The 27,534-nt window shown below is 41.2% G+C and overlaps 1 protein-coding gene across 1 annotated transcript in view; it reads right to left on the reverse strand.

Moving 5' to 3' along the window:
* Positions 1-27,534, reverse strand: part of SPOCK1 (SPARC (osteonectin), cwcv and kazal like domains proteoglycan 1) — a 533,103-nt gene that overhangs the window by 4,344 nt on the left and 501,225 nt on the right. Inside the window, exons 7-9 of the mRNA XM_035292114.3 lie at positions 13,176-13,292; positions 8,862-9,083; positions 5,278-5,340 (exon numbers count right to left, since the gene is read on the reverse strand). Coding sequence (XP_035148005.3) covers positions 5,278-5,340; positions 8,862-9,083; positions 13,176-13,292 — 402 coding nt within the window. The remainder of the gene's footprint in view (positions 1-5,277; positions 5,341-8,861; positions 9,084-13,175; positions 13,293-27,534) is intronic.

Below are 27,534 nucleotides of genomic sequence, written 5' to 3' on the forward strand. Positions count from 1 at the left end.
TGCACTGAGCTCTAAGGAGCTCAGTTTTTAAACAGGAATGATAATAGTTATCATGTACTCAACACTTCTGTTCTGGGCACTGATCTAATCCATGTGTACATATACATATATTTGTGCCATCTCTTATCCCCACAACTCTAAGAGATACTTACCATTGTTACCTTTTAACAAATAGGAAACTGAGGTCTAGGAAAATTAAGTAATCTTCCCAAGGCATCTGCTAGTAAATATCAAGTCCAGCATTACCAATACTTTGTGTGACTACATAAAGTGACACTGCTATAAAACTTTCTATATGCATTAACTATGACTAGTAACAAATGTTCTAAGAACTACACCAGTCCATGGATCACACAGTTCCAAGCCATTCCTTGTCACTGTCTTCTAGCCTCTAAGAAAGAGGTAATAATAGCTAAGTGCTTTATTTGCATTATTTCATCAAGCCATGCCAATATCACCATAAGGTGTTGCTATTACTATCTCCCTGTTTACAGATAAAAGAAGTGATAAACTGGAGTTAAACAATATGCCCAAAGTTAAGCAAAATTCCTTCTATTTTTTCTTTGATCAGTACGAATTTTTCCCTTTAAATCTTGAATGGGCACTACCATTATTAATTACATGTTTAATGTGAGAAAATCATATGGTTTTTATGGTTTACATACTTTTAACAAGATGGATTACTGGTAGCACAAATTTACAAATATGTTACTAAGTGATTGATATGTTTTGGCTGCGTCCCCACCCAAATCTCGTCTTGAATTGTAGCTCCCATAATCCCCACGTGTCATGTGAGGGACCCTGTGGGAGGTAACTGAATAATGGGGGCGGGTTTTGCCCATGCTGTTTTTGTGATGGTGAATAAGTCTCATGAGATCTGATAGTTTTGTAAATGGCAGTTCCCCTGCACCTGTGCTCTTGCCTTCCACCATGATTGTGAGGCCTCCCCAGCCATGTGGAACTGTGAGTCCATTAAACCTCTTTTTCTTTAGAAATTACCTAGGCTTGAGTATTTCTTCACAGCAGTGTGAAAATGGACTAATACAGTGATTGAGGCATATAATTTTGTTTCTGTGTTTTCTGCATTGTTTCTATTGATGTTCTTAATTCATAAAATGATTGAGGTATACTCTAGACATTTTTTATAAAATAAGAATGTGTCCATAAAAATATCTTGGGCTTGGTGCCCATTTTGGGGGGGGGGAAGAGTAGCATTTTGATTAATTTCCTGGTTTTGATTTACTTGGGTCTTCTGTTACCAAAATTTGGTAACTGATTGATAGTATCCATTTCATCTATGTTTTTGTAAGTTTGAGAACCACAATTTACAGTATTCTATAACTGAGCTTAGATCCCACATTTAAATTCATGTCACTATTTGAGCCTTTTCACTTCTTCAAATTGTCACAGGTTTGTCTATTTCATTAGTTCGTTCAAAAAACTATCATCTCTGATACCGTATTTTAACAGTTCTACTTCACTGTTGTCTGCTATAATCCTATTCACTTTGTGGTGTTCTTAAAGCTTTTTGAGTTGAAAATTCAGTTAATATTTCATTTTTGTCTTTTTTTTTAAAAAATGCATTTAAATGATGAAGTTTCCTTAAGTTGCTTCCTATGTATTTGGTACACCATGCTTTCATTTTCATTCATTTCTAAATATTTTGTAGTTTTTACATTCTTTCGTCTTTGATCAATATTTATGAAACCAAATGTATGGGGGTTTTGTAATCTCTATTTTACTTCTGTTGTTGTGGTCAGTAGGTTTGATGTGTGATCATTTACTTGAAATTTATTGAGTTTTCTTTTGTGATATGGTCTGTGGCAAATATCTGTGTGTGTTTGAAAGACTATATTCAATGGCTAGGTTCAGGAATACATATGTAAGTGTGAATGCTAACAAACCTTTGTTTACTTAACTGTTAGTTTCAAGAAGAGGTATGTCAAAGTTTCTGAAGCCCACTGTGGATATACATCCCCCTTACAGTTCTATTCCATTCTTTAGTCAACAATGGATAGTATATGTGACGATGGTTCCATAAGAGTACAACACTATATTTTCACTATGCCTTTTCTATGCTTAGATATAAAAATAATTCCCATTATGTTACAATTGCCTGTAGTATTCAGTACAATAAAATGATGTACAGGGTTGTAACCTAGAAGCAATAGGCTATACCAGCTAGGTTTGTGTAAGTGTACTCTATGATGTTTACACAATGACCAAGTGACCTAATGACACATTTCTCAGAACCTATCCCTGTCATTAAGCAAGGCATGTCTACATAGCAACTGCTGGCATATAGTAAGAGGGATACTTCAGCAAGATGACTGCATTGTAAAAAACAGATATGCTTTGTCAGACATTAATGTTGTTTAAAAAAGAGTAATTACCCTCATTTAATTTCAACTTTTTGTGGAATTATTTTTGTATAGCTCTCCTTTAAAATGCTTATCGATAATAACAGAAATTCTTACTCCTATTTCTGCCACCATATCTGTTTTCTACTTACCATTTTTCCTGCCTTCTATGGAAATCAAGTTTTCTTTATATCTTGTCTTATTTACATAAGTTTAAACACTATGTATTCTAATATTCTTATGGTTATTCATATTTTCCACAGAGGAACACAGTTTTCCCCAGTAAGATCTACAGTTAATCTATATATTTATTTTTTTCATGAACAAACTAGAAGCTTAACACATTCTTACCACCTTTTTCTCACTTCCCCCGATTGTCTGGAATTTTAATTCTAGGTTGCTATAAAACTATTTTTTGGTCAAATAAATAAATTTAGTTAGAAGCATGTCATTTCTTTTTCATTATTGCATCTGAATAATTGCTTCTGGGATCATTCGTTTGGTAGAATAAATCCTTTAGAGATACATAAGTGAGTCTGTGGTTAGTAATCTGACTGAATCTTAGATGGTTTCAGAGTATCTCTGCCATCACACTTGAATGATCATTGGGATAAATTTAAAATTGTAGGTTCATAGTTATTTCCCCTCAGCACTTTGAAGATACTATTTTCTTTTCGTAAGTCAGCATTGTCAACAGTAAGTCTGATGTCAATCTGATTCTCATTGTGCTGTGGGTAAATAACAGTTTTTAGTTTTGGTTTTCCTTACAGGGGGTGTGTGTTTCATGATAGTGAGATTGCATCTTGTATGGAAGAATTCTTCCTCTTTGTGTAACCTGGGTGGTAACACCATCTGTATCAGCCTCCTGAAAACAGAGGCTCCTGCCTACCACTGTGGCTTTCTATATCCTAATTTTGTTTCTGACTTTTGTAAGCATGATTACATTTTCAAATTTACCTTTTATTTAGTAGAACAATCCCAGAAAAAAAATATTGGGGGGGGACAGATTTCTCCTGTTTTGAATCAAGACATAAACCTAGACCCAGCTGACTCTTCTAGGGTCTAGTCTAGAACATGCTACTCACCAGGCTATACTGAGATGAAATGAGACCTTGGAGCACTATAGCTATCACTTAGGAAAGGCTGCTGATGCCAGTTAGATGCTTAGTGATGGCCACCCTCTTATTAAGGAGTGTAAGCCATTGCACTTTAGTTTTCAAAGAGCAGTAGATGTTGTCAATAGCCCAAAGAGAGATTTGTGAACAGATTTTCAATCAAGGACTGCTTACAAAGAGAACATGTAGATAGCTGGCTCCTCCTTGGACCGAAAAAAAAAAAGTTGGGTTGAGCTCCTAGGTTGGTAAGAAGCAGGTGCTCTAAATCTACAATGCAATAATGATAGCTGATAATAATTTGTTATTGAGTGTTTTATTTATTTGAATCTGTATGCCCCTGAATACATAAAGAATTTGTAAGCAAATAAATGGCATTTTTTTCTGAGTCAGCTGGAGTAATCCCCCTATGTGGGAAATGTGATAAAGCAAGCTTTAAAACAAAATTAGGTTTATTTTAGGAGACAGGTAGGCATTTCATTCACATGCACTGAGGTAAATGGAATATGAGACATCTAATCACAGGTGACCCTTAACAATGAGGCAATGTTTAAGATATCTACACTGCATAAAAACAATGTTTTAATAAACATCAGTGTACTATTTCTACAACCACCTGTAAGATCATAGGTATTTCACTCAAAATAATATCCCACAGGGAGAAATTAGATAAATAAACACAAGTCCTTGCACTGGAAAAACCTATGGAGGAGGGATCCAGCCACTCTGTCTTCAGACCAGAAATATATCTTTTTGACCTTTTACTCAGGAGAAGAATGTAGACCCAAGGTGTTCAAAATCATGACTTTGGGGAAGTCAGCAGAAGCCAAAAGTCAAAGGAAGAGAATACATGCATTTTGAGGTAGCGCGAAAAAGTCATAAGAGGAGAAATCACTGGAATTTATAGACTGCCTACATTAGACAGTCTGCAAGAAAACTTGCCCATTTCCTTCAAATAAGCAGAGAAACTTCGGAAATGGCAGGCTGCTTGGGGAATGCACCTGCCTCTGAATGCTTCACAGGAACAATTCTGAATTACTGTGTTACAGCCGACACCTCTTTTTTTAAAAGAAAGGAAAGCAAAGCAGACTCTTCCTTTCTTCAGCAAACCAATGAGAATTTCCAGTGTTTCTATGACAAATGCCAGGACTTCCTCCACATGCTGGAGAAAGGCAGGCTGGGAGCTAAAGGGGACCCCTTGAGAGGCCCACAAGATTTGCATGTTAGGAGAACATACATTCATACAACCCACTTGCTTCGATGGTGTTTAAACAGCCTGCCTACCTGCATACTCTCCTGGATGGATTAGGTGAAGGTAGAAATAGGCTTAAGCACATGCATGTTTTTCCACCCTGTCTGATAAATTCTGAAGAGAGGACAGCTCATCTCCTTCCTTTGACAGACAATCCTATCTAGGGAATAGAGGAAATGCTATCATTTTTAGACCTTATGGTTTTAGCACTGGAAAGAGCACTTGAGAGCACCATTCAATGATCTTACTTGGAAAGAAAAAAACCAAGATTTGTTTTAGCCTAAAATGAGGGAGGAGTTAGCAGTGGGGATGATGCTAGACTCCAGCCCTGGCAGAACTCTCTTCTTGCTGAAGGAACACACAGCAATTCTTAACCAGCCAGCCACTCCTCTGTTTATGTCCAGCTGCCTGGAAGTGCTCTGCCTGGGGGTAAAGCAAGGCATTTCTTTCATGAAATACTAGCCCTAATTGAATAACCATTGTCATGCTGATCATTACAAGGGAGATGGCTGGTTTAATTAGTTGTTTAAACGAGTGAAGAAATTGTACTTACCCAGCAGGCTTTTCCCCTTGCTCAGCTTCTGAATTCTGTTCATTTCATTCTGGCAAGGGAGACCTAAAAAATAATTTCTGGAAGTCAATTTCCAGATGGCATGGAATATAATCTCTAATGATTGACTTCACTCTTGACGTGAAATGTAGACAATGACACACCTGGGAGGGGAATTGTTCCATATGCTGTTACTATACAACAAACAAATTCAGGCCATTAGTGTGACTAATTACAAAACAAACCTCATACCACAATGCACTTAAAATAGCATTTGGGGGCTACTTGCATTGTATAGAAATGTTTCTTTCTAGTGCCAACTCAAGCAAATACCAAGTATCTAATAGGTAGCGTAATAGACTTTTTTCCTTTCTATCAGTAAGGAAGTAATCAGCCAAGGCTTATTAGTGGGGAAGTGTTTTAAATCCACAGACAAACTAATCAGAGACGACAACTACTTACGTAGCCTAGGTTTTGCTGTAGGAGAGGATGGATAGGAATGGTTACTTCAGACCCCACGGTTCACTACCCCCAGGAAAGTAAAACACATATTAATCCCTCGAAGCCGAGGGACCATTACGAAGATACAGAAGAGATCCGGAGAGGCAGTGATGAGGCTTTATATCTAGGCTCTGCCACCTCCTAGCTGAATACTTTGAGTGTCTCTTCACCTGTTCCAGCCTCTGGGTCCTCAGCTGCAAAATGCATGTCATGGAAAAGAAGTTAGTTCCATTCTAAACAAAATGAAAAGTGACCTCATTCATTCTTCAGAGTTTACCATGACTTGCCTTGGCAGACCTTGTGGTTCATGGTTCTCCTGTCCTTGGCAGAGGGGTTCCGGTTCTCTAAGCTCTTATATTTGACTGATACTGCCTCTTTCTGCAGGCCCCACACTTGCATATAAAGTATGTAAGCAACTATTTACAACCCTTACCCTGCACAATGCTACCTGGTCTTGGTGCTTATTCCATCAGAGAAACTGCTAGTAAAATATATTTTGTTGACTTCTTGTTTTAAGATGCTTTTAGAGTAAAGGAGAAATATATAAACAGAAAACAGCAAAGGAAAGGAGAAACAAATTTCATCTGTATTATAAAAGGTAGCATTTATTATGACAGTCCTGGATGCTGTGCCACAGGTAGGGGTTCTGGCTTTCAGCAACGGTGAGAGTAAGGGCAGAGATGTACCATGAGGCCAGGTGACCAGCTCTGACTCTCAGTTAAGACAGTAAGTAGCTTTACTCTCAGGGCCTGGCACTGTTACCTCCAGGTAAAGCATTAACATGCAGGCTCTGTGTTGTAAGGAAACTATGCTAAAAATCACATGATACCATATGAACTCAAACCTAAAGCTATCACTAGGCTTAATGCTGAGAATCACTACAAGTGTTTACTAAAAGTTTTAAATGGCTATTATTTTAACATTGATTTTAGGTACTAACAGATATAATTAGAAAAGAGAAATAAATGAGGTGTAAAAATTAAAAACGAAGAGAAAAATTATCACTATCTGCAGATGGTATGATTGCATACCTGAAAAATCCAGCAAACCAACCGCAATAACTTATAAATAAAACAAGACCTTTGTAAGGTAGTTGGAATAAAATCAATGTTGAAACAACCACCAGGGAGGGAGTATAATGTTAAAAAAAAAAAAAAAAAAAAAACCTTTTTCATTTACAACGGTAACAATAATAAATTCAAGGGAAGTACAAAAATTGTTAGAACAAAATTTTAAAATGTAACACCACTGGTTGATAGATCCTGTTCTAAGACAAAATGATTCCATATTATACAGCTATTGATTTTTACTTATTAATCTAATTTTGCCTGATACTAAAAACAATACCAACAGAAACCGTTTTTAATTGGGCAAACTGATGCAAAAGTTCACAGAGGGAAAGAAACATATTAATATCCAGGCAAATTCTAAAAAACAAAATTAATGGCAGCAAAGGATGGTCCTACCAGATATTAAAACATATTATAAAACAACTGTGATTTAAAAGTCTAAAACTGACTTATTAATAGTTAGAATACATAAAAGGTTTATATATATATATATATAATTAGAAGCCACATTTCAAATTGAAGGGCAAAAGATAGATTCGTTAATAAATGAGAGAAGGGCAACTGGATGATCATCTCCAGGGCTGTGGGGTAGGCTGGGAGCCTACTTGACTATGTAAACATATGCAAAGTGAACAACAAAAACAGAAGGTTTCCTCTTATGGAGAAAACATAAGAGATAAAGTGAGGAATACCTTTCTAAGCTTTATGGCATCTTAGAAGCCAAAAAATAGGGAGAAGTTTGACTATCTGAAAATTTCTCCCTAGCAAAAATGCATGAACTGAAATTTGGGAAAAATATTTGCAATATCTATGTCCCGAAAAGTTCCAATTTCCTTAAAAAGCAAGAACCTGATAGAAAAATATACAAAGAACATATAGACATTTCATGAATGTTTCATATGTACAGAAGTTCAACCTAACTCAAAAAGCTTGGTAACACCATAGATAATAGCTATTCTCAAATATTTTTGGTGAAGGTAAAAATTGTTACAACCTCTTAGGAGGTGAAGTCAAGTGGGAAATAGTGCTCATTTTTAAAAGGGCTTTTGACTAGTAATTCTACTTCTAAGAACGTATCTTGAAATCCCATATACACGTACTTATTTTCCCTGAATGACCTTTTATATTGCCTACATTTTTTGTTGTGTGTGTACTGTCTATACAGACGTGCAGAGAACAGAAATCACAGTTGTTTTATGTACACAACTTACATACTTTCACATTAGCAGCCATCCTCCTTTCCCGGCGGCGGAATATGTCGGGTATGCCAGCTTTGCCTGTGGTAATACGTTCTCCTGAATACCTGACACACACTGGATTTGGGGATTGGAATTCAGATGTGGGCCAGTCTCCGCTGGTCCCATTAACTGTGACTGCCACACTCAGGTGCACTCCTCAGCCAGAGGGAGGCAAAGTGAGAGCACCTGCCACTGGCTTCCTGAGAGTCGTCCTGTCCCTATGCCGAATCCCCCTGCAAGCCAACCTGCCTGACTTTGAAATACCCCAGTATCTTTTCTTCTATTCCCCAAGTTTTGCCTCTTTTATTCATTAGCTGGAGATTATTCATAACTGAAATAACCTTGTGTAGGACACTTAGTATAAATCTGAATTTATCCTAGAGAAACTGACAAGTGGCTTTGTCAATGAGAATAATTTTCATTGTCTCTTACATTTGTAAGGTATTTTTTACATTGAGAGCTCACAATGACCTTTGGATTATGTAGTGAAGGTTTCTATATCCATTTTATAGATGAAAAAACAGTGAAGAGACTTTCCCAAAGGGAGGAACAGGCAGAAGTAACTGACTCCTTGACTTATTCTCTTGGGTTTTCTAGTTTACCACACTAAAAGCAGAAATAAACTGGGAGAAATGAGACTTTGGGCTTGGCATTGAATGGAATGAATTATTTATCATCTGGCTGTGGCTCTCTGCCCTCTCCATAGTCATATGTGGTCCTCCTCTATTCCATCAAGTCTGCCCTGGGCTAGGGACCCCATGAATCCCTCCCACCTTACCTCCAGGCTTCTGGAAGCAGTAGCACCACTCATTATTAGAGAGCTTGCCATCCTTGAAGGAGTCACAAGAGTTGAACAGAGGCTTGATACAGGGTTCGTACTTATCCAGGTAGATGGCATTGATCTCTGAATGGTCAAGCAGAAGGTCATAGTTCATGTCCAACTTGTTGAACATCCAGCCCAGGGAGTCCTTGCAGATAGGCAGGATGCTGGTGTCAAACCCTGCCAAGCAAAAGGCACATCTCAGCTGCCACCAAGCCTGGTGCTTCCCTCCCTGCTCACTGACCCAAGAAGATGCCAAGACCCAACCCCACTCCCCTCCTAAGGCTGTTTCCTTCCTAGGATACAGATTGAGTGATTCTCTAGAATATGTTGTGGTTTTTTTTTTTTTAAGTGAAGCAGTTTAAAAGTCAGCATTTAAGGAAAATATATTCTAAAGGGAACAAAACCCCAAATGATAATGTATCTGTGATATAAATAAGCATTTTCATTTGCTTGAAATGGGGTATGCCCAAAAGAAATAAGAGAAACATGATGAGTAAGAGGTATAGTTTATGATACCAAAAACCATGCTTTTATATTTCAAAAAAAAATTGAAAAACCAAAACAAAATATTTTTAAAAGGATAGCAGTGAAATGAAACAATATAGCATAATCCAGAAGCACTGATTACATCCCAGAGGACCTTTAAATCCAAGCAGTCTGAACATTAATGGCAAAACAAGCCAGGTGCCTGCCTCTGTTCCCCACTCTTCTCTTCTTCAATCCCCTAAAGAGATCCATGACATGGAATCCAAATCAACTCAGACAATAATTTCTTTCTTATTTCCCTGGGGGAGAAGTCATTGCTTTCTTAAGGCATTATTTGTTTCCACAATGGAAACTGTATGCACTAAAATCATAACACTTAGCTCAACACTAGGGATATTGAGTCTACTGTAGACATGCCCCAGATTTAAAACTCATCTTCCTTCAGAATCAAAGGTGCCACGCAATCTCAGGCTGTTCCATAAACTGGATTTCCAGGACTAGTTTTATTTTTCTAGAATACCGATAAAAGCAAACGTCTGTGTTGCTATGTAGAAAGCATGCTTCTAAGCACTTTGTACTTAATTATCTCACTGAATCCTTGTAACAGTCCTGTGAAATGGTGCCACATCATCTCCACTGTACAGATGAAAAAATAAGGCTCAGGCCGGGCGCGGTGGCTCACGCCTGTAATCCCAGCACTTTGGGAGGCCGAGGCGGGTGAATCACGAGGTCAAGAGATCCAGACCATCCTGGTCAACACGGTGAAATCCCGTCTCTACTAAAAATACAAAAAATTAGCTGGGCACGGTGGCACATGCGTGTAATCCCAGCTACTCGGGAGGCTGAGGCAGGAGAATTGCCTGAACCCAGGAGGTGGAGGTTGCGGTGATCCGAGATCGTGCCATTGCACTCCAGCCTGGGTAACAAGAGCGAAACTCTGTCTCAAAAAAAAAAAAAAAAGAAGGCTCAAGGTCATACAATTGTAGAATGGAGATTCAGACCCAGCAAGCTTAATCCAGAACCTACATATTCTCAATGACTCCTCTTCTAGCCTTCTGCCTGACTTGATCTTCTTGTCCTAAGGCCACCCAGTTGGGCTACAGTGTCATGTTCAGGGATGGGCAGTGCAAGGGGTCCTGCTGGGGTCTGTTGCCTACAGCCTGGTCATTAAGTTTCTGTGTGTATCACTAGGAACCCCTGCTAAGTGAAATGTAGGATATAGCAAAGTGTACCCACTCTTTTTAGAGCAGCATCTTTGCAGAAAAGTCTTCATTGTCCAGAAGCCAATAAAATAAGTGCAGTGTCTCCTCCTCTGAGCTTTCTTAGACGCTGTGCTTCCCCTCATTGTCCGTGCTTGTTAATCAGACTACACGCTCCCTGAGGGAAAAGACTGTCTCGTCCCCTTCAGCAGCTTCAGGCATGACAGGCATGTAGCGTTCAATTAAAAAAAAAATGTTGGGAGAAGTTTTCTAGCTGCTGCAAACTCTATTGCTTTAAACATAACATCTTTCCATTTTTAAATTGATTCATTATCTTAGAACACGTTTTAAAATACCCTCTTTATTTTCCAGAGAGGCTATGGGACATAATGTGGCCCCCCTAACGTCATGATTATCAACAGTCTTTCATAATGCTGTCCTCAGGGACTGCTGAATAAGAGGAGATAATTTGCTACACGGCTCTACACTTTTGTATAGAATACTGCCATTCTAATACACGAAGAGGAGTTTACTGCTGACTGGTCACCAAGAAAGTGCCCATCTGGTTGGGCAGTAGTCAAAAAGTCAAGCCCAGCGCAGCACTACTAGAAAAGTGGTACCTCATCTGTGGTTGCCTGGCATAGAGGGGAAAGGACAGCAGCCCCTCTACTTGGCCCCAAGAGTACAGGACCAAGTAAGGGTCCCAGGTTCCCCTTCAGAACTCCTGGACCCAAACGCCACTCATTCCTCTGGCCTTGTGGACTAACCAAGCATCATTCTTTTACATTCCCTTCACTCCAGTTGCTTCAGGATATCAAACCTAAAAGCCTCTTCAGGGACTCAATTTGCTTCTGGGCAAAGGCAGGTCTTTTGGAGAAATCTCCAGAGACTGGAGGCTGCAAGCAGCAGTCCTCCTCACATCAATCTGCTTTTTGTTGAAAGGTTGTTCAGAAAACTCAAGAGTCCGGCTGCTCCTAGAGGATCCAGGGAAAAATCTTATTTTGCTTTTCCCACAGATACAATCACCAAGAACCACTTTTGGGACTTAAATGCAATTTTTTTTGTTAAGATAAAAGATCCCAACTATTTCAATAATTGTCCCCCGGATTGATGTTCTCCACTGGTATCTCTGGAAGGTTATGAGCAGCCAAGAACAACTAAAAGTTAGGGAGATCTTTTTTGTTTTGGCTGAAGACCAGATGCTAGTCAACCTCTGGATCTCAACCGTTGCTACTCTAACTTCTTATCTACTGCATTTAATCCACGAGCATTACTTTCAGAAATCCCAAACAAGCGTGGGATCAGGTGAAATGCTCTATTTTAAATGGCGTGTTTTTATATTTTGACCAAATAATATCAAAATAGCTACATAGAAAAGGCTGTGGCCAAACTACATGTACCAAACAATTGTGGTGTTTAGTAATCTATTCTGTGCTGATTGGCCACAGCGTGGAGAAGCCTATTCCCTATCTGCCTTTGAATTAAAAGCAGCAAAGAGACTCCATCGCTGTGCAAATGTGAGGGCCCACTCTGAGTATTCGCTGCAGCTTATGACAAAGCTGAGTATGGTCTCTGCCAGCTCAGCAGCTGATGCCAATGGGAGGCTCCTTGAGCAATCTGCTGGTTACGGATGGGGAAAGGAGACACCTGTCTGGGAGTTTCTGTGGAAGACAATATGCGGTCTATTGTACACAAAGTCATAGCACCAAAGATGTTTGCTACAGTGTCGCTTCTATTAGCCTAACACCTAATAGATAAATTGATAACAACATAAATGTCCCTAAATAAAGACCAAATTAAGTAAGTTGTTATGGCCATAAACTGCATTCTGTGTAGCTATTAGAAAGCAGAATACTATTCACAACATGAAAACACAGTCACATTTCTACACGGTAAAAATTCATAAAACGGTCTGGAAAGTATGATTCAACCTTTGTAATTATACACACACACTTTCATATATGACACTGAAGAAAACCTCAAAGTATGTACCACAGCATGCTTATGGTCATTAAAATGGTAAGAGCATGTATTTTTTCCAAAATGCCTATACTAAACATTTTTGTTTTTGTTTTTAGATGGAGTGTTGCTCTGTCACCCAGGTTGGAGTGCAATGGCGTAATCTCAGCTCACTACAACCTCCGCCTCCCGGGTTCATGTGATTCTCCAGCCTCAGCCTCCCCAGTAGCTGGGACTATAGGTGCCACCATGCCCAGTTAATTTTATTTGTGTGTGTATATATATATATTTGTTGTTGTTGTTGTTGTTGTTTTGTTTTGTTTTAGTGCAGACGGGATTTCACCATGTTGCCCAGGTTGGTTGCGAACTCCTGAGCTCAGGCAATCCACCCACCTTGGCCTCCCAAAGTGCTGGGATTACAGGTGTGAGCCACCACACCCAGCCTACTAAACATTTTTTAATCCAACTTTTTTTTCTTGAGATTGGGACATATTTAAAGTCAAAGTATGTATTCGATGTAGTAGGCATTTTTTTGCCCCCAAATGATATTGCTAACCCTAAAACAATGTCTAATAAATTGAAACGTGATATTTCAAATAAATGAGCAAAAGTCAAATGGTCTTACTGCCTTGGGCTGTGTTGGAGCTGGTAGGCTTGATGACTCTGTTCGCATCCTCGTGAAGAGCTCCAAACCAATCCTTCAGCCGGGAAGCAAGGTTCCGCAACTCCTTGTCTGTGCAGGCTAGAGAAAAGCAAGCAGAACAGACATGAGTCTGGGGGCTTTCTGCCCTCGGTGTGCAGGGCTACTGGCAAAGCCATGTTCCAAGCAAATCCTTCTATCCAACCACAACATAACTCCTACCTCACTTGGACAACACCCCAACGATGCTGTTAGCACAAGCAAAGAGTGGGACAAAAAGAGAGCCTAGACTCCCAGGGCGAGCAGCCATTGTTCTGAACTTGAATTTGGATGGCCTCTGTGCTATGAAAGCAAGCTGCGGTGGTCTCACAGTTCCGTCTCATCCTCTGAAGACCATCACACATCACCTTTGCTAACCGCGTAAAGCTTGCTCTTGCAGTTCTGCCAGGGAAGATTACATTTACCACTAAACTCATGCCAAGAGATTAACACCCAGGCATAGCTAATGCTCTTAGAGACAGGCTGCCTAGGACACCAAAAGATCCTAGTAATAGCAGATGCTCAATTTTGCTTTAGCCCAAGGTTTGGATTTGTGGATTGGGCCTGTTTTGCTAGCCTCCCTACAGCCTCATTCTTGACTTTCCACTATAAACAGATGGATGCCTTCTCCATCAAAGAGTCTTTTCAGCCCATCTATAGCTATTTAGCTCATTTCTTAGAGTCAGACAGAGTCACTGGGGCAGACAGACACTCCTGAGAACAAGAAAATCCAGATGGATGGATGGGTGGGAAGGTGAGTATGTGGGTGTAAGCTAGCGAAGATCTTGTAGAGTGCTAAGACTTGAGGAAAGAAATCCCAAAGGAAAAAAAAAATGGTGCAGAGAAGGAAGTTGACTTTCCCTAGCCTCTCAGGGCACATGCTAATTCTTAATACTGATAAAACAAGCACAGGTCCTGGCAGTGGGCTGCTACCATGACCAGGAGAACCCAGCAATGCGTTTGGGGCCTTTAGCATCTGGAGAGAGAAATTAAAGATCTGAGGAGCCAAAACTCCAATGAGTAAAAAGGGACAAAGAACAGAACCCCACTTTTGTAACTTTTCCCAAATTCTAAAGCTCCAGGAGCAGACTGCTAAGGAGTTAAACAGAAATGCTGTTACAAGGCACAACCAAGTTCTGAATGTCTCATAGTGCTGAAGAGACACAGATTAGGGCTCAGAACCTACCAGTGCTGAGGGAGCCCAGGGGGAATCCCTGGGTCTTCACTGGAAGCCATAGGGACAGTGACAAAAAAGGAGTAGACACAGCCTCAGGAAAACTCCAAGCTAGCCTTCAATCAACACAGGCCTGATTGCTTTAAGGTGATCAGCCCCCATCTGCCTGCCTTGTAAAAAACAATGTCAAACTTCTCCAGAAGAAAATAATACCATGCAGATCCTCTCCTCATTTCTATCATCTACATGTGCTTATCGGGCAAGCCCATTTCTCACCCTAGGGCTTTGATGGAGAACCCAACTTTCCAGAGCTCAGGCAGAAAAGGTCTTTCTCCACTCTCCACATTAGGGGAGAGGCAGCCGGGCCCTGACTGGGTCTTTGCAACCTAAGGACTCTTCATTTACGACACTGCCTTCTGTCCAGGTAGGAGCCAGACTCTATACTCTGCAAAGCATGGAATAAATGTGTGTCCAGTGTTTATACCCCAGTTTTTAATGACCTGAAGACACTGCCTTGCTTTAACAACCAGAGTATGGCTGTATTTTAAAAGACCAGCTAGGAAACAGCACTGAGAAATGTCTCTAAAGGCAGCAAAGTGTAACTTCTCGGGAGTTGCGCTGGCCGGAATGAATCCCAGCTTTGCCACTCACTGGCTGGTTGACCTCAGACAAGTCGACCTCCAGCACCTGGGGCTCCTTATCTGTAAAACTTAGGATAATACTGTTATATAACTATACATCAGACAATGTATATAAATTTCTTAGCAAAGTACATGATATATGGTAATTACTGAGTATGTGGCACCTAAGATTGTGATTGCTATTCCTATTTTTAAATTGAAGATTTATAGGTAACCTTAGGGCTAGCATCACAGCATTCAGAAAACCAACAACAAATCCACCTACACACAAGTGGCTTTAGCCACATAAGGAATAAGTAAGAATAGATGCTTGTGTTATCTAGTAAGCTGCCATTAGCCATATATATGGCTATTTACATTAATTAAAATTAAGGCCAGTTGTAGTGGCTCACGCCTGTAATCCCAGCACTTTGGGAGGCTGAGGCGATGGATCACCTGAGGTTAGGAACTCGAGACCAGCCTGGCCAACATAGTGAAACCCTGTCTCGACTCAAAATACAAAATTAGCTGGGTGTGGTGGTGCATGCCTGTGACCCAGCTACTTAGGAGGCTGAGGCAGGAGAATCACTTGAAGCTGGGAGGTGGAGGTTGCAGTGAGCCAAGATTACATCACTGCATTCCAGCATGGGCAACAGGAGTTGAAACTGTCTCTAAAAATCAAATTAAAAAAAAAAATAGATAGTTCCTCAGTTGCACCACTGCATTTAACAGCCCCACACAGCTAGTAACCTCCACACTGGACAGCACAGATGCAGAATCTTCCCACCGCAGCAGGCTGTTGTGCTGGGTGGCACTGAATCAAGCTAGTGATCATTCTGGGCTCTCTAACATTCCGGAGCATCATCATGATATTCTGACATCCTAGTCTGTTCCTGTACTTCTTCCCCTCAGCTTTTTAAGATGGGCTGAGAAAAAAGATAAGCCCCCACCAGCCAGGAACCAGCATCTCTGGTTTTTGTTCCCAAATAGTAGGGAAGGTAGTTGTTTAGTTGTTATGAAGGTGGAGAATCCTGGCTTAGCCCAGGTGCAGAGGCAGATCCTCAGGAGCAGGCCCACCCGTCCCGCTTAGGCGCCCCAACTCAGAGCCTCGGGGGCACTGGGTGTTCACTTTTCTGACACTGCCTTGCTCTAAGCAGAGAGAATGTGGCCTTTTTTTTTTTTCCCCTGAGGGAAATAGGTTATGTACTCCACAGTCAATTTCGCATTTGAAAATGGGAAATTAATAGCCTCTTTTTTCTCTATTGCCATGCACACCACCTATTTTAAACGTTCTCTGAACAGAGAAAATTGCCAAGTCAACGTGCAGACGAAATCTCACTCTACAAGATAAATTAGTCAGTCGTATTTAACTGAACCCTGACAGATATGCAGGTATTCTGTATCTTTACAAGACTGCTAGATTTTCCATTGGCTTCCCAAAGTACACAGGCATTGGATGGCTGATGGGATCAGGCACTGGAATCCTGAAAGAATGTATCTGTCACTCAGGGACAAGTCCACAAGGCAGGGAGCCACTGTGGGTCGAGAGAGATCAGAAAACTGAAATGGAAACAGGAGGCTCTGAATTACTGGGCCCCATTCACTCACAGCATCTTCAACTGAATGGTCCTTATGAGGAGAAAGTCAGGGGCAGACTACCTGGAGCTTGATACAACCCAGAGAAGGAAATAATCAAAGGCAACAGCCTGCAGAGGGCTATTTTTTCAGATTTGGTATTCCAGCCACGATATGCAGGCTGGTGATGGGAGAAAAGTGTCTGCCTTTTAAGGTCTGCATCACTGCCCCGAGAAAGGTGTGAACTGGGGACTGGAGCTTTCAGAAGTGGGGACCCGAAGGATACATCCCACACACTTACTACATTCCTAGGGAAAAGTAATGTTGGTGGGGTGAAAAATATAGTCACATATTCCCCTGCTACTCTGGGGCCATTGTGGCATTCTACCCTGCGGCAATCCTGGCGATTTCTGGAGAGGGGTCCTGGTAAGAGGAGCAGGGCACTCAGGCCACCAGCGTCAGACTCTTCAGAGGAAAAGACAGTGCTTTCTTGGGAAAGGATTTGGATTAATCATGAAGACTAAGACCAGCTTTCTTGTGCTCTCCTTACCCTCCTGGGTGGACACATGCTAGCTAGCCCTCTAATTCTCCCATTTTCAGTTACATTCCTCCCCACCTTTCGTCCTGGTTTCAGCTTGATTTTCACTGATCTCGTGCTCCCAGTTCTCTCCTCAGCATCCTACTTCTCAGTGATGTTTCCCCATTTGCCCTCCTGTTGCTACAGGTTACAGCGCATCATTTTTACACAATCTCCATCTGCTTCAACAGGGCTGGTGTTTGAGCCGTGTCTCTGGGATCTGCTCCCTGGCTTCATATCTGCTTGTTCCCATAGTTAGTTAGACAATGGTACCAGCAGATACTCATATTCTCAGGGCAAACACTTGGCAATTGTCCCAGTTTACAGTGAAAAATTTCATTGCTTTTTACCTCCACTGCCACTATTCTAGTCTCCGAAGCCACTACTACCTCCCACCACGACAACTGGGAGCAGACTCCTCATCAGTCTCCCATCTTGCCATGTTCCCTTCTCCATCCGGTAGGCAAAGTGATCTTTCTAAAATGGACATTTGATCAAGTCACCCTCCTGTTTGAGACACTTCAGAGGCTCCCAGTTATTCTGTAGGTTAAGTCTAAACAACTCTATAATGTGAGCTAAACGGCCTGCAGGACACACACATTGAAGAATCAAATCTCTCTTCTGTATCTGATCCTCCTCAGCCCTCTCGCTCTGACCTTACTGCCCCTCCCACGTACTCTTCCGCTGGGAAACAAACATCTCTTCTCATTGCCTTGCTAATGACAATTTCTCCATCAGATCTCAGCTTTAAAGTGACATTTTCTTAGAGGACTTCCCTAATCCTCAAACTTGAGTTTTCCCTTTCCTGCACTCCTAATGCCTTCTCAAATGGCACTCATCACACCCATCTCATTCAGTGCCCATCTCTCCCCAAGATTATAACAACATAAAACATGGCCTGACACTGCCCAACACTGGGGGCCCAGCATCTAACACAGTCAGTCCCTGGCATGAAGAAGGCTCTCAATACACACCTATTGACTGATTAGAATCACCCTCGTACTGCCTTTTGTAAACTTCAATTTTTCCATCTGCAAAATGGTGCCATAAAGTTTAGCTCATAGCATCACTTTGTGGAATAAGATGAGACAATATTCATAAAACATAGCTCACAGCTACTGGCATATAGCAGAACTCAGTAAATTTATGTTCCCCTTCTCATATCCCAACTGTCTGCATAATACGTTAGAATTTTATTGTTATGCTTTTTTTTTTAAGCCTGAGGAGATGCTTGTGATTTAAAGAATAACATCATTCCTTATTTTATAGGTGGGTCAGTGGACATCCAAGAAATACAGGTTACAATTTCTGTCTGCTGTGGATAAGTTCCAGGATGGGGAGATTGGTCTGACTTACCCACACCTGTATTCTTAGCATTTGCCCTAAGGTGGTATGTAGTTGTTCAAAAATATATTCATCCCTATAAATATATTTTAAATGAATGAACAGTAGATCACAGAGTCCTGGAGTCAAACAGCTATTAAGTGGAAGAGACAGGATTTGAATCAGGCTGTTATCCTGCTGGGCCATCCCCGTGTGCAGGGCTTACTTCCTGGATGTGTTGGTCTTGTGGGCAGCCAATACTAACTTATCAATTAATATACTTAGTCCATACTCCGGGTTTAAAAAAATCAAAATGTCAGGCCCTCCCCTGTGAGGAAAGCTCTGCCAATGACGCAGGTGGGGTAGCCAGCTGAGCAATAAAGGATAAAGGGAGAGCAAGTAGGCTCCTGCCTTTGTTAGCTTTGCTGTGAGAACAATGGTCTTTTGGAAGAACTGCGAACAGCCCGCTGCCTGTGTCACATGTGTGGCCACTGGGGCTTCATTAGAGAAAAGGATAGTGCCACTGCACATTACTCCAAAATGTGGAAAAAGATAGCTCCCTCTCCCAGGAAAGCATGGCAGTCAGGCAGAGAAGGGCCCAGGTAATGTGGTGCTCTCCCAGTGGACTTTTCCTGTCTGTTTGGAAAATATGAACAAAATGCAATGAGCAAGTGTAAATAAGGCACAGTCAGTCTCCATGGAAGGATCTAGCCCTGGGAAGAAAATGAGATCGCTCCTCCACCTGGCCACCTTTGCCCCCCTCCACCCAGGGCATGGAGCTTTAAAGGGCTTTAAGCTAGACTGAATCTAAATGCAGACAGTGTTCAAACAAAGCCTGGAGTGCAGCATGAGGAACCCAGCTGATGGGAGGGAGGAGAAGCCACTGTTGCCAATACTATAGGACAGAGAAGCTGTTCCAGGGTTACCGCAGCCTTGATGGGGTTGTAAAGGGGAAGGGGAGCTCTAAGTTATTAGTATTTGCCTATGTGGCAGTTAGACTGCCTAGGTGGTAGTCTTTGCGGGAGAGAGGTGTTGCTTCTTACCTGGATGAGTGCCAGTAGTCTGGCTCTGCCTGTACCCTGGGCTCCCACTGTCCCCTTCTCCCTGGCTCCTGTGTCCTTCCTCAGACAAAGCCAGGGGCTAGTGAAGAGCTGGTGAGGAAGTTTCAAAATAGGTCATGCTTTTGAAAATGGAGAGATTGGAGCTAGGAAATACAAGCGTCTTTGAAAAATGCTCCCAAAGTCTGTAACTGGCATTCCATGCTGGTCTCAGCTCATTGATGACTTCGGGGCCGAATGACAGTCTAAAAAGCCCTTTCTGAGGATTTGACTAAAAAGGGGAAGACAAATAATCAGTGGAATAAAAAACATTTGGGAGATGAGATAAAAACTGGAAAGGGGGACAGAGGATAGAAATCCTTTATTCAAAGCTGCAGTGTTACTATCTAATAGAGTGAGAAATAGCGACCAAGTGTGAGCGAGTGTCTCTCTCTTAGAAATCCTAACTGAAGCCACATTTGAACACCCAATTGGGGATGTCCAAAAATGGCAAATCTGACACAGGCATCATAAGATATCTGTAAACCTCTGCTGGGGAACCAATTACTGGTATATTCTTGTAATGCATGAAATCTTTCAGTTAAAGAACCAAAGAATAAAAATAACCCTACCCAACTCCTCCCCCTCTGTCACAGGACCAGCCCCTTCTCTCCGCCGAACCTCACCAATGCGATCTCAGGGCTCTAGCAGAAGCGAATATGAAAACAATCAGAATTTAATTTAAACTTCAGTGCCTCCAAAGGTGATTAAGGAGTAGGGCCTGACTCAAGTTCTCTTTGGGAGCAGGCTGGGAGGCCTCTCAGAAATGGAGACCTGGTGCCGATTCTTTCAAACTAATCTCCTTTAGCCCTCCTAGGTGCTGTTGTGAATAATGACTTAATCAGAGCAGCCCTGGATCAATGTGCTTAGAGTGTCTGCAATTAGTAGCTCCTATAGAAGGTCTAACTGAGCCTTTCTTAGGGCAGAAATGAGATAACACTTTCCGGAGTCTGGGTTCTAGCAAAAAGAAGGGCGCCTTCCTGAACTGCCTGGCCTGGCTCAGGTCTCTTTGCTCCATCATGGCGTTCTCAGGCTGCTGGAAGCCTTCAGCAGCACGTGTCTGTCTTCCAGTGCAGGACTGTAGGCTCTTCCTCACCAACAGGGACCAAGTCCCTCCTGTCGCTGAATATCTAAGCAAACAGAGGTGCCCCAGTACTGGAAAAACATGTAGAAACCCCGAGAAGAGGATGCTGCATGCCATGGAAGCATGAATATGGAGAAAGAGTGAGTCTGCAATTCCCTTAAGAATGTGGGCTCCAGTAAACTGGAATGCAAACAGGTGAGGGTTGATTCTGCTCTGCACAGTCATTCTGCCTTAAAGGCAGGAGAGAGAAAGTAGGCTCTGGGCTGGGTGTGGTGGCTCATGCCTGTAATCCCAGCACTTTGGGAGGCCGAGGAGGTAGCCAATCACTGGAGGTCAGGAGTTTGAAACCAGCCTTGCCAACATGGTAAAACCATGTCTCTACTAAAAATACAAAAATTAGCTGGGTGTGGTGGCGGGTGCCTGTAATCCCAGCTACTGTGGAGGATGAGGATGCAGTGAGTCGAGAATACACTCCAGCCTAGGAGACAGAATGAGACTTTCTCCTAAAAAGATATATATAAAACAAAAAGTGGGCTCTAGAGTCAGACAGGGCTGAACACAGATCCCAGTGCTGCCATCCTCGCTGACACTACGGACAGGTTACTTTTTAATCTTCAGTTTCCTCATCTCTAGAAAGAAGGTGATTGTAGAACTAGTATTAGGATTGTGGGGAAAATGAAACCATAATAAAATGTACATAAGTGCTCAGGCCATATATACCAGGCTTGCCATATGGCACCAGGCCATACTCAGTAGCTGTTGGCTATGATTTGATTTGTGTTTGTGTACACAGAGCAGCGTGGGGATCCATCAAATAGAAAAGTATGGGAATCAAAATCATGCATGTGATGTTTTCACAAGAAACGACCACATGAAGCCATCCAGCAAGATAGGAATCTCTTCTATCGTTTTTCAGAGAAGGCAGATGGTATCTCCCGGGTCCTACAGATGGTAAATGGCAAAACTGGAATTCAAATCCCACTCTCTCAACTAGAGGTTCACTCATCTGCTCACCAATGACAACCCCAGCTTCCCAAAGGTACCCGTGTCTGCTCTTCCACCAGGCATGCCCAGCGCCTCCTCCACAAGATACAGATCATGCACTTGAGTACAGGGTTGGGACCGAAACTCCCTCAGACTTCCAGCTCTCACAACCCTCAGCATACAAGTCATTGCTTTTCACACAAGTCCCTACTCCTCTCTGATCCCCTGCTTTTTCATCTGTAAAATGGGAATAATGATGTGGTAAAGATTTTGCTTTCAAATACTGACAGGCAGCCACTATTTCTTCTCTTCCAAGGAGCTTCAGGGGCTGGGAGCACTTACCCTTGAGAGGCTAATAACAGGCTCCTTGCCACAAGCAGTTTTATAATAGAAAACACAATAGGAGCTTACTGAAGGGATTTAAAAAACATATACAAGGTGAATTGCCTTTCTAACTGGAGATCATCTAACAGAGATTTGAGCCAGGTTATGCCTGCTCAAATTAAATTGCATTATATGTAATTCCAGCTTTTACTTTTCACTGCCTAAAACATCAATATATATGCATGTTCTCTTATCCTTAGAGAATGCATCATTTTATGTAAAAACAGGCATGAGCGAAGGAATTAGTTTCCATTATTCAGGTGCTTGCTAATAAAGTCTTTAAAATGCAATATTTGAAAGAGTTTAAAATACTGACATTAAACTTGGAAAAAGATGAGTTATACTAATTAATCTACAAGCAAAGATGGATAAATTTCCCTATTAAGCCCATTAAGACTATTCTAGGTAAGCTGATTTGAGAAGACTTTAATGTTTCCCTTGATTCTAATGATAATCTTTCATCTGGAAAAAGAAACACATTTAGAACCTGTATAACATCTGTAAATGTGCATTAGTGAAGTAACGCTTATTTTTTTTCTCCCTGAATAATCCAGATCAGGGAAGTTAGCTAGATGAAATAAGCTTTTAAAGCTTCTGATAAAATTCACAGCCATTTTCACACTCTGGGACCAAAAAAAATTATAGAATATGCAAAATATTGGTTTAAAATGCCAAGTCTGGCTTTAATTGTGTTCCCTAGCCAGTGGGTCAGCATTTCCCTACATGGGAGACCTGAAATAGATTAGCAGCCTCATAGCCAGCAATTTTACTGAAGGATTTCATGGCCAACCAGACTGCTTAGGCCCTCAGCTAATAAAGACTAAGTTGGAGAAATGACAACTGCTGTTGTCATTTAGCTGTTGTCATCAGCTAAAATCAGCAATGGCAAGTGCTCTGAGACGGGTGTAAAACAGGCTCAACCTGGACTACTGAGAGAGCCAATGGGGGTACGGGGATGACAGTCCTGGGAAAGGGGCTAGGTGGTGATGCCTAATTCCTTCATGGGCCATCCTACTGCGGAGAGGCTGTCTGAGAGTCACTTTGCCTTTTGTTAGTGTATGTGCTTAAGTGGCCAACAGCAGTCAATGAAGGCTTCCTGGAGGAGGCAAGAATTGAGCTGAGGCTCATATGCAGGGAGGACTCACAGAGGAAGAAGACATTCTAGACAGGCATTAGAAATAAAGATGAGCCCACTTTGAATAAAGTGATTTATTTTTAATGCTCTGCTCAAATTAAATACACCATTTCTAAATCATAAATGTATATAAAATCATAATTTTTTAATGTAATTTTACACAAAAAATTCCTAATTCCTTATGTAATTTTTTTATATACATAAATGTATATAAAATTGTAATTTTACAGGCACGGTGACTCATGCCTGTAGTCTCAGCACTTTAGAAGGCCGAGGAGGGCAGATCACTTGAGGCCAGGAGTTTAAGACCAGCCTGGCCAACATGGTGAAACCATGTCTCTGCTCAAAATACAAAAAAGTAACCAGGCTGGTGGCACACACCTGTAATCCCAGATACTCGGGAAGCTAAGACAGGAGAATCACTTGAACCCAGGAAGCGGAGGTTGCAGTGAGCCGAGATGGCGCCATTGCACTCCAGCCTGGGCAACAGAATGAGACTCTGTCTCAAAAATAAATAAATGATAAGTTGTATAAATATGTATATATGTTCTGTATGTCTAAGCTATTTCACTATATTACATAATATACATGCATATGTACATCTCAAGGGATGACTTCCAACAAAGGCAGCACTGCTTGTTCCAGGGCTGTTATTATGAACTTATATCTGTAAGAAGTTGTTGACAGAAGATGTCTTTTTATGATATATATAAGCCTCTATTCCTAATGAGCAATTTGTATCCAGTTTGACCTGCTCAAATTCAACATCCAAATCTAGGTATTATTGAACAATTTCAGTTTCGATATTTTTTCAATCCCAAAAGCATCAAAATATGCATGTATGTTTTTACACTTAAACATGGGATAAATTTACATTGTTATTTAATGGAGCAGAAAGCCACAAAGAATTGGTAGAGGACCAAGCTAGGGATTTGAGATCAGATCCTGAAGGTGATGGGAAGCTTAGGAGGGGTCTGGAACCTGGGAATGGCTTTTTTATTTGGGGGTGGGAGAACATTGGTACACTTTCATTCATAGATTACATGGGGAGGACTAGGCATAGACTTAAAATGAATACAGAGAACCATGAGTTCCTCTTAATTCCCCCAACTACTCCACCATTGCCCTGGTCTACAGTGGATGATGCTATGAGCTGATGGAAGGGTGGTAGCACACACTCTTTCTTGCAACAAAGGTCCAGCAGCATCTCCAAGGGTGCTGGAATCTAAGGTAAGATGGTGGACATTGAGCTGGAGCAGAAAACTCCCACTTGGAATTGAGGCCAGAGCAGAATGATCCTGGAGATGCCTGGGACCAGATGCCGCAGGACACCTGCATGATCATGCTTTCAGTGAGCAAGCTGATGAAGGAGGAAGATAGATAAATGAGGATGTAGGGAGAAACTGCCTCCTGAAACCACAAAGGTGTCTTAGGCTATTCCAAATCCTTCCTGCTTGGCTGTTCATACTACTCTTCTCACTCTTCAGGTCATGCAACTCTCTCAATTGTCTCCCTTTCTCCTGAGGGCATGATGAGGTATAGTGACTTGGCATGAAAAGTAGCTGGTGTTCAAGCCTCAAACAACCTCCTCTGGGCTCAGAGAGGATCTTGTGACTGGCACAGTGATGACATGTTTGCTATTATTATTATTTCTATTTCTAGTAAAACTGCTATATTTGATCTAAATTGCCTATTTAGAGATCCAGTATCTAACAAGGCAGGATGACATAGCTAGTAATTTCTCTCTTCCCCTTCTGAATGTCATACATAAGCAACAACAGAAACAGGAAAAAAAAACCCTAAATTTTATTTTCAGTAAAACTAGGAAATCTATCCCTAGCCTTGAAGAGTACAGCAGAAGCCACCCAGGTGAAAGTTAAAAGTAAAAGGTCCGTCTGGACCAATCACTACACAATGACTCAGCAAAAATAACTTTCCTATAGTCCAAGAGCTCCTTCTGAAGTGATAGACTCCTTGTTCGGCAAAAACTAAGGGATCTGAAAGAAGGGAAAGTACACAGATTAAACAAGCTGCACAGGAAGGTAAAACAAGGGAATGAAGAAAAGGGCAAAATGGCGTAGAGGCAGTAGATCTTAGAAAGTGCCTACCATAAAGTACAACTTGGGTCTGGCAAGAAAATTAGAGACAGAGTGAGCACAGCCGAGAGAAACCCTCTTGGACCTAATCTCTTTCATAAAATAGAAAAGATAGGACCACAGAGAGGAGGCATTTTTATAGGGGACCATCTGTTACTGGTAAATTCCTGAAGCAAGTGCCTTGGGACTCTGAATCTATATAGACTTGTTCCTCCCCTTCCATCCCCAGGGCTTCCTTTTGAATGGTGGGTGAGTATTATCTAACTTATTCCAATAATGGCTTTGACTAGGTAGGCCAGTAGTATCTAACTTTGTTCCTTTAATGGCTGGCACATTGATTTTTAAAATGAGTTATGAAAGATGGCTAAAAGAGCAGCACTGCATCTATGTTCTAAGTTTTGAAAGAAAAAAAAGAGCAAAGCTTACCACAGAACGCTTAGCAGAAAGATGGAAAAGATGAACATGTAGACCAAATATAAAACCATGAATTAAAATGAAACAATCACCTTTGTAAAGACAGACAACAAAGCAGTATACAGTAACTCAGGGAGGGGGAGATAAGAAGTCAAGGAGGAATGGGCATGGAAGCATTTAGAACCTAGGGGAAAATGAAGTTGAAGTGGAGAAGCACCAGGGAGAACAGACACTGTGGAAAAATACAAGAGAAGGATGCCAGAAATGAGAAGACTGAACAACATGAAGAGGAAATAAAGAAGGAATTACAGAGGGTTACAGAATAACTTACAGCAATAGAGAAGAGGCAAAGGAAACCCTACATGTGGATAACTGAAGCCTCTGAAGAAAAAAAAGACAAAAATGGAATAGGACATTATTAAAAATACAATTTATTAAACCACTCATGAAATTAGAGTTGAATTTACATGTTTCAAAGGCACAGCATAACCCAGGAAGATGGACTGAGAATGATCAATACTAAGATCTACCTAAATAGAGTTACTGGGTTTTAAAAATGTCAGGTTTGTCAAAGATCAGATGTTTGTAGATACATGGCATTATTTCTGAGCCTCTGTTCTGTTCCATTAGACTATATATCTATTTTGGTACCATACCATGCTGTTTTGGTTATTGTAGTCTTGTAGTATAGTTTGAAGTCAGGTAGTGTGATGCCTCCAGCTTTGTTCTTTTTGCTTAGGATTGTCTTGGCTATATGGGCTCTTTTTTGGTTCCATATGAAATTTAAAGTAGCTTTTTCTAATTCTGTGAAGAAAGTCATGGGTAGTTGATGGGAATAGCATTGAATCTATAAATTACTTTGGGCAGTATGGCCATTTTCACAATACTGACTCTTCCTAACCATAAGCATGGAATGTTTTTCCATTTGTTTGTGTCCTTTCTTATTTCCTTGAGTAATGGTTTGTAGTTCTCCTTGAAGAGTCCTTTACATCCCTTGTAAGTCGTATTCCTATGTACTTTATTCTCTTTGTAGCAATCGTGAATGGGAATGGCTCTGGGTTTGTCTTTTTTTGCTGTATAGGAATGCTTGTGATTTTTGCACATTGATTTTTGTATCCTGAGACTTTGCTGAAGTTGCTTATCAGCTTAAGGAGTTTGGGGGCAGAGACAATGGGGTTTTCTACATAATACAAGCATGTCATCTGCAAACAGAGATAATCTGACTTCCTCTTTTTCTATCTGAATACCCTTTATTTCTTTTGCCTGATTGCCCTGGCCAGAGCTTCCAGGACTATGCTGAATAGGAGTGGTGAGAGAGGGTATCCTTGTCTTGTGCTAGTTTTCAAAGGGAATGCTTCACCAGCTTTTGCCCATTCAGTATGATACTGACTGTGGGTTTGTCATAAATAGCTCTATTATTTTGAGATATGTTCCATTAATACCTAGCTTATTGAGTGTTTTTAGCATGAAGGGTGTTCAATTTTATCAAGGGCCTTTTCTGCATCTACTGAGATAATCATGTGGCTTTTGTCACTGGTTCTGTTTATGCGATGGATTATGTTTGTTGATTTGCATATGTTAAACCAGCAAACACAAGCAATGGGGAAAGGATTCCCTCTTTAATAATGCTGTTGGGAAAACTGGCCAGCCATATGTAGAAAACTGAAACTGGACCTCTTCCTCACACCTTATACAAAAATTACCTCAAGATGGACTAAAGATTTAAACATAAGACCTAAAACCATAAAAAACCTAGAAGAAAACTTAGGCAATACCATTCAGGACATAGGCATGGGCAAAGATTTCCTGACTAAAACACCAAAAACAATTGCAAAAAAAGCC

The sequence above is a fragment of the Callithrix jacchus genome, chromosome 2 (assembly GCF_049354715.1).
Source record: "Callithrix jacchus isolate 240 chromosome 2, calJac240_pri, whole genome shotgun sequence".
In the NCBI taxonomy this organism is placed as follows: Eukaryota; Metazoa; Chordata; class Mammalia; order Primates; family Cebidae; genus Callithrix; species Callithrix jacchus.